General features: G+C 39.7%; 1 protein-coding gene across 1 annotated transcript; it reads left to right on the top strand.

Moving 5' to 3' along the window:
• The first annotated feature begins 1,208 nt into the window (after window positions 1-1,208).
• Window positions 1,209-6,907, top strand: CCNJ (cyclin J). The gene is made up of 5 exons (XM_009581471.1): window positions 1,209-1,229; window positions 1,656-1,866; window positions 4,295-4,594; window positions 4,686-4,845; window positions 6,496-6,907. The coding sequence occupies exons 1-5, from the start codon at window positions 1,209-1,211 to the stop codon at window positions 6,905-6,907; spliced, it is 1,104 nt and encodes a 367-aa protein (XP_009579766.1).
• The last annotated feature ends 1,144 nt before the right edge of the window (window positions 6,908-8,051 follow it).

Below are 8,051 nucleotides of genomic sequence, written 5' to 3'. Positions count from 1 at the left end.
CCGGGGTTTGGTGGAGTTTGTTTATCCAAGCCTTGAACAACACGGTGTCGTCCCCTCAGTTAATGCTCAGGCTGTTCGTCCTCGGTCTTGACAGTTTATCGGCTGACCAGACTGTTCTCTCTCTGCACTTTAAAAAAGCAAAGGGGTCACGGCGCGCTGGGTTCTTCGGTTTGGATGTGCAAGTGGGTCCAAGTTTAAAGGCTGCAGAAAGCATTGTGATGCTATTGTAACAAAAAAACCCCACAACCCCCACACTAGGTGCAGTAAGCGTAGTAGAGGGTTTAGGCAATACTGCTTTGAAGTTTCTTCGACTGACTCAAAGTTGCTCTTTGGGGCTACTTTTATAATAAAGCACAGCTTGCGCTCAAGAGCTGAAAATCAGTTTACAGTGACTGAACCTACTAAAAATGTGCTTTTGCTGCCTGATAGTACTTGATGAGTGGATTATCTTTCTTGAAGGTGTGACTGCTTTTTTTGTTTGCAGGGGCGGGGGGAACACAAGAGAACGACAGGATAATTTATTTGCTACCAAAGTTACCATTACTAAAACTGAGTTAGTGTTGTGAAGGGTGAATTCTAAAGCTTAGTAGGTATGGGTGGGGTTTTTGTTGGTTGGTTTGGGATTTTTTTTTTCACTTAAATAGCGTGTTTCAGAACTTTGAATTGACCTTAAAACTTTGAAAATTTTGGGCAACTCCATTCCGACTTGACGTCATCAGAGTGTCCCGCTGGAAATTTAATTGTACTCAAAATCCTACTTAATCTGGGCTGCACAATCTAACTCATAAATTTATTCATGATAAAAGAAGACAAGCACTGCTGTTCTGCTGTATACAAGAGGAGATACTAGCTACTAGGCAGGAGCCTGGGGAATGTTCTTTCTACCAGTCCAAATTTTGTTTTCAAAATAGATTGTGCCACAGATTTTTCTCATCTGTGGTGTTGGTAGGGCTTTTGTTTTCTGGGGTCCCTCCCACAAACCTGAGACCGTGTGAGGTTTATGTTACGCTTAACTAAATGCCTGAGAGCACGCTGTAATCGGTGTCAGTGCAACATCAATCAGATCAGATTGTCAGGGTTTAAACACATGCATACAGCAAACGTTGACACATGCACACCCGATCCCTCTTCCTAACATTGCTACCTTCAGCTAGCTGTTAGTGCCCTTCTCCTGGAGGCACCTGCAGGAGAACTGGCAGCACTGGAACATGCAAACACTTCAGTACAAAGTCTGATTGCTCAGATTGAGCTGTAGCAGGAGAGGGTTGAGTTAAGCTATTGGACTTTGCATTGAAGCAGCTGAGGAGTACTTGCATACCCTTGCTGTTTCCCTGCTGGGAGGTACAGCCTTTGCAGTAGAGGTAATACAACAGAAATGGTAAAAGTCACTCTAGCCGATTGTCCAAAGAAAAGGTGTTAATTTTAAATTATTATACTAATGTTATGCAGAACCAAATTATTTCTTAGTTCTTCTGTAATACAACAAATAGATTTTGTTCTGTGAAAAGGGATGCTGAAATGATGGGAATAGAAGGAAGAGGGGAGAAATCCTGTGAAAATTCCATGATAAATTTGAGAATATCAGCTGCATTAATCTGATACCAATTCAAACTAAATGATGGTTTTAATAAAATTACATGCTGCTGTCCATCTAGGAGCTGAAGCTGCCCTCCTACAAAGGCCAATCTCCCCAGTTACACCTGAGAAGATACTTTGCAGATCTGATTGCCATTGTCAGCAATCGGTTCAGACTCTGTCCTGCTGCACGACATCTAGCTGTGTATCTCTTGGACCTTTTTATGGATCGTTATGACATATCTATACAGCAGCTGCATGTGGTTGCTCTTTCCTGTTTACTTTTAGCAAGTAAGTATGTAGCACCAAACTTGAACTAGAGCAATATAGGTTCTACTGCCAAATACAAGGCATGTCTTGATGGGATATAGCAGACAGAGGAAACAAAGTGGTTATAAAAGACAGGCAGATTAGTGTATATCAATTTGGCCCAGTTGGTAGAGCCTTTCTTTAGACTCTTGGTTTGACTTCTGTTGGCACCTGATGAAACTGAGGGGAGAAAAAACAAACTGTGGTTAAAAGCCAATGTTTATGCTTGGAAACAAATTATTCTAAGGTGAACTTTCAGAGCTGTGTTGTAGGAATAGAAAGCCTGTCTTTCTGCGGACGTCTCAAATAGGCAGATCCAGTGCTGGAAATGAGAAATTTGCATACCTGTGATAAAGGAAGAAATTAAATAAACTATATGTAGACTGTACTGCACCCTGCTGATGGTGCTGTGTGGTTCTGGAATACTTCAGATTTCATAAATTGCAATGTTCTTTAAGCAAACTAAGGCTAACATACATCCTGTATTGTCACATACAAAATGCAATACTGGTGAAATACGTTGGTGAATGCACAGTACTCTGAAGACAGAATTAATTACAAACACTCATTATGAACAGTGCTGCTTATATATCAGCTAGATTCTTGTGGTGTCTATTCATCTTTTGACATTTGTGGACCCCTTTTAAATGTCCCCAAAGAGGTACAGGTGTAGTTTGATGGGATACCTGCTGGCAATTGGCTTAAACCAAGTTTCAGAGAAACAGGTCCTGGCAGCAGAACTAACTGTTGGTTCAGTTTCTGCTGATCTGTTTCTCTGAATCTATTTTCATTTTCTCAAATAAGATATATCGCATTGTAGCTCTAGGCCCTCTTCACTAGAAGACCAGAGTGCTGAGGTGTTGGCTATTTTTGGTATACTGCTTCCTTTCATTGCATCCCCTGTCTCCACCAATGTAGCTATTCAGCAGAACAGTTAAACAAGAAAAGGGTTATTTCAGATTCTTCTGGAGGTAAACTTTGACTGGATGCCACCAGCCAGCAATCTTCTCTTGGCAAAGGATAAGGTGCTGAGTATGAAAACCTTGCCTCAGAAACCAGCGTAAGCCATTTAGGAGAATGGATTGGCTTTGAACTAATGCCAGATTTTCAAATGAAATTTATGTTCTGAGGAGAACTATAATTTAAAAAAAAAAAAAAAAATCACCTCTGCCATCTTTCCTAACAAGCTGCAAGTAGAGCTCCAAAAGCCTGGAGTACTCACTTTTCTGAGTGTATGAATTGGTTCAGAAAGCACAAACCAGAATGCTATTTTAAACTTTTGACCTGTGTGGTTTAAACAAGCAGTTTAATCAGCGGTGGAATAAGTTGGACAAATCGCACTGTGATGGATCTGATAAGGTTATAGAAGTAATAAGAGAAATTATTATGTGACTCCTGAAGCTTTTATTTCTGTTATTACTGGAGTATGGGAAACAAAAACTAACAGACTGGGCCTGGTGTTGGATTAAGTCCTGTATAAGTACCTCCACTGCTGGAAAAAAAGGAAACGTTCAGTACGTTCTGTCCTGTAAAACTCTCTAAAAATGTGCATTTACAACATATCATGTAGTACTGAATAGGGAGTGTAAGATGGAAAGAATTTGCAATGAAATTGAAATAGCACAACCATATGGCAAACTGTATGGAAATGTGACACTTGTTTCTCTTATTAATGGGTTTTCTACATATACAATTTTGCTTCAGGCTGAAAACGTACAGGCCTGACAAGTTAAAGTCCAAGGAAGGCTGAAGCTACTAGCAGTGTTAAAGTTGAAACAGTATATATGGCAGCTTTTCAGATGCCCATTGCTGAAATCCACTTGTTTGAAATGCTGGAGCAGCTTATCAGCTATCAAATCTAAAACATACCTACCATAACAGGCATTAAAAGCACCATGTTGGCTAGAGCTCTAGCTATACTCTAATGAGTTTTAGAAACAAAAAGGGTGTGTGGGGGCGGGAGCATGGTTAAAGCCAAATGCTGTGGTGTTGTGTATGCCAAGTCGCATCACAGTGGTATTTCATTGATGATGGGGTCACATTATACAATTATTTGTTGACAAAAACTTGCGTATGCAGTGCCAGTGATGTCCTAATACAGCTTACTTCTGCTCTTGGCAACCAGCTTCTGTGTGCTGGGCTGGGAAAACTGACGGGAAATATGGCACTGCACAATATCCTACACAGTGTTTGACATTACCTGCTGAAATTTAGCCCTTTACAGTACATACCCCTTTTTGTCTCTGGGTGACATCTTCGATTTGAGCTTTGCATCTGCAGGAAAGTCTCAAGCTTGTTTGACATAGTAGAATCGAAATATGACCAACGCAGACATTAGATACAATCTGTTTTATAGTTCACTTGTGCTGAACCTTTTTTTTTTCCCCCTCCTCTTTCTGTTCACCTGAAGGTAAATTTGAAGAAAAGGAAGACAGTGTTCCCAAACTTGAACAGTTGAACAGCTTGGGTTGTATGACTAACATGAATTTGGTACTAACAAAACAGAATTTGCTTCATATGGAGTTGTTGTTGCTAGAAACATTTCAGTGGAATTTGTGCCTCCCAACTGCTGCTCATTTCATCGACTATTATCTTTCTATTGCTGTCCATGAGACTGATCTTCATGATGGCTGGCCAATGGTTTGCTTAGAGAAGACTAAGTTATATATGGCAAAATATGCTGATTACTTTCTGGAAGTATCACTGCAAGGTGAGTTACATATTTCAGGTAATGACTCCTCTGTTGTCTTGACAGACAGTGTCCAACTTAAATGAATCTTTTTCTTACTCCTTCTTTCTAGATCATGCATTTTTAAATTATGCCCCTTCTTTAGTTGCTACTGCGTGTGTAGCTTCTTCAAGGATTATCCTGCGTCTCTCACCAACATGGCCTACCCGACTGCATCATCTTACTGCATACTCCTGGGATTTCCTAGTGCCATGTATTGAGCGACTATTAATGTAAGTTAACAACAGCACCTTTTTTTAAGCCCATTTCCGCATCTCTTGGTATGCTTAATTGCTGTGAGCACGGAAAGTAAATTTCTTTTTGAATTTCAATTTTTTTATTCTAAAAATATTTTCGGTAATGTTGTTAGGTAATAACTCTTTTTGTTCTTTCCAAAAAAGAAAACCTTATCAGATCTAACCTCTTTCCTGTTCTTTCAACAAACCAACCTCAGGCTTGCATTTCCACTGAACATCTTTTGGCATGCTTTGAGAATCTGTTAAATAACTTATTCCCAATCTCTGTAGTCTGCTCAGAGAGGAAAAAGAGAGAGTGAAGAGTACCGAAAGCATAGGAGCTCCTACTTCCTCTGAAGACTCTATGCCTTGGAAGTTCAAGGGATGCTCCGAACAGATTATGAATCAAACATGCAGACTGTTTGCATGGCCAGCTTTGGGGGGAGGAAATGAGCAGGAGGTTGTTTTTTTTGCTGTATCCATTTTTGCACTACAGTGGAGAGATACAGCTGACATGAGGTAAAAATGCCAAAGAATGCCAAGTGAACCTTACTGGGAAGGGATGTTACACAATCAGTTCTTTAATTCTAAACCTTAAGATCAAAACCTATGCCCACCATAACTGCTTTCCTCCTACAGAAGTTTGCTCTTGCCCAGATCTAAATACAGTTGTGCTCCATAGAAGCACAGGAACAGCTGTATCTGGAAGAATCACATCTTCCTTATAAGTGTGACATTATCACCCCTGATGGCCTCTTTTGGCTTCACTAATATGTGTAATGAAAGGAATAGTACCTAAAGCATGCAAGTGCTGTTGCAGAAGTGTTTTCAGTATTGCTCTGGAACACCGGGGCGGGGGGGGGAAGCGTTTCAGTCATCTTTGCAGTGCACCATTAAAAGTTAGCAATCTTTTAGGAAAAACTGGTGAGGGGTTGAACCCAAACTGTCTTCAAGAGATCTGCCCTGTATAGGCAGTACCAAAAAATTTAGATTATTTTAGGCCTGACTGAAGTGTGCAGGTGGCACCTGCTTAACATCAGCATAAGAGCAAGAGTATGTCTAAATACATGAGACGGGTATAAATAAAAGGGAATTCAGGTGAATGAAACTGTCTAACTTAAGTACTGGGTGGGCTAGAAAAAAGGTGAGGGGAAGGAAAAAAAAAAAGTATTTCCACTCCCCAAAGCAAGATCCAATATAAACATACATATGATCTTTAAGTACTGTAATGTAGATCTTTAAAAACCCTCTAATATCGTATCTTTAAAAACCCTATACTCTTATTACCCAATTTAAATGAGGTAGAAGCAGCAAGTAAGTTTTAATTGCAGGTTCTGGTAATCTGGCACTTTATTGCAGTACTAGTACTAGCAGACCTTATTGCACTCGTAATTTTAGATACTGCTGTATTATTTGTATTGTACTTGGCTTTATCTGCATTTTGTATTGCTATGAAATGAAGTGAAATGCTGAAAAGAAACTGTATCCTAAAGAAACAGGATAGACTAAAATGATTTTCTTTTAAACGCTTTGGAAGCTTTCAGGTAATTGCACCATTTGTTAAAGTGCTCTTAAAAGTTAACCCAAAAGAGTTTAAATTATTTTAATATCTATTTTCATGTATTCTGTCTGCTCAATTTGTTTTAGTGCGCATGATAATGATGTGAAGGAAGCAAACAAGCAAAAAGGACAACATGCTCAGTCTGCCCAACATGCTGTATTTCAGACCCCAGCTCCAACTCCCCAGCAGGCTAATCCTCAACAGCACATACCACAGTATCTCCAGGCTCATCAATCTTCATTACAGTATCACCATCAGACATCACAGCAGCAAAACTGCCAACAGATAATATCATCTAATCATACAGCATCTTACCCACTTCAGACTTGCCCTGCTGCCTTACAGTCTAGTGTTCAGGCTCGAGGCCACGTACAGACTGGTGCTGCAATGTCACTAGCTGTCCCGCTAGAAGTGAAGCCATGTATAAGTGTCTCCTACAATCGGAGTTATCAAGTGAATGGACGATATTCCTGTGTTACTCCCTGCTTTGAGAGGTGATAAGTACAAAATGGTTTTGTGCTTGTTTGTTTGGGGTGGGAAGCTGTGTTGAGGGGAATTGTTTTGTTTTTTTGTTAAACCTCAAATAAGTTTGAGGGCAACAAATTGAATAAAAAAGTGTCTTTCCAGAAAAAAGCAACTGGATTGGCAACCAGTACCGTAGCTCAAATACAGACTGCAAAAAATAAGCACACAGAACACCCTCTAAAAAGAATGTGTATACCTGGGGGTAGCAAGTTCTTACTCTGGTACTCAGAATACTCTGTGCTTCTAACGCACATCTTTGAAATACTAGTCAAAAGAAAAATAGCTGTGGACTAACTACAGACTTACCTTTTAATGAAGGAGATATGCAGTATTATTTTGAAGACATTTATGTAATCCCACCATACAGTATTAACACTTACTTTTAATTTACTGAAACTTATGAATCCATTGAATGCCAGACTTCTCCAGATACGTGGGGACCACAGGAAGAAACGGATCTTATCTGGCTCCATACTCTTGCCCCGTTTTCAGCACTTGTGGTGGATATTTGCTTTAGGCTAAGGCATTTGAGTTAACTGGTATTTTGGCTAGTTTTTAAGTTTTGTACCTCACAGGATAGACACTATGTTTTTGCTTCTTTTCTCCTCCCTATCCTTTTTATGTTTAAAGTAACTCTTTAATACTAACTCAGGGAATTTTCTACTCATTACTCTGTGCTGCTGGTTTGTACACTTAGTTGGGTATAACTTGAGGGAGGAAGGTAGAGAGAGAAGAGACTATAGCAAGTGGAGTGGCTTTTCTTCAGGGGCATCTATATACAGAGTACCAAAGGGATATGTTAGTGTTCACAGAATGTAGTTGTGAACTACTGCCCAGCAGTATGGTATTGAGTAATTGAAGAAAAGAGAAAGTTTCAGCTGAACTTGTACTGTACCAGAATTACTACAGTGGCTGTGATTCCTCTGTGTACACACACACAAACACACATGTATTATTAACCAACAGAAAGCATCCTCCAATTGTACTGACAGTGTCACTTATACAAAAAAAGTACAGTTAAATACTTACAGAAATCCAGTTCTGTCAGGCTTATAGTGGAGGGAAATTCTCAGGTAATAGTGGGGCAACTTTTTTTTCTACTATTTGGGAGTTCCAG

The sequence above is a fragment of the Fulmarus glacialis genome, unplaced genomic scaffold (assembly GCF_000690835.1).
Source record: "Fulmarus glacialis isolate BGI_N327 unplaced genomic scaffold, ASM69083v1 scaffold8297, whole genome shotgun sequence".
Taxonomy (NCBI): domain Eukaryota; kingdom Metazoa; phylum Chordata; class Aves; order Procellariiformes; family Procellariidae; genus Fulmarus; species Fulmarus glacialis.
The sequence above is the reverse complement of the archived record's forward strand: the minus strand, read 5'-3'. Positions and strand labels throughout refer to the sequence as shown.

Coding starts and splice junctions, on each gene's coding strand:
- CCNJ (XM_009581471.1), top strand. CDS start 1,209: ATGCAAACACTTCAGTACAAA. Junction 4,595..4,685: donor TCTGGAAGTATCACTGCAAG/GTGAGTTACATA, acceptor CCTTCTTTCTAG/ATCATGCATTTTTAAATTAT. Junction 4,846..6,495: donor TGTATTGAGCGACTATTAAT/GTAAGTTAACAA, acceptor AATTTGTTTTAG/TGCGCATGATAATGATGTGA.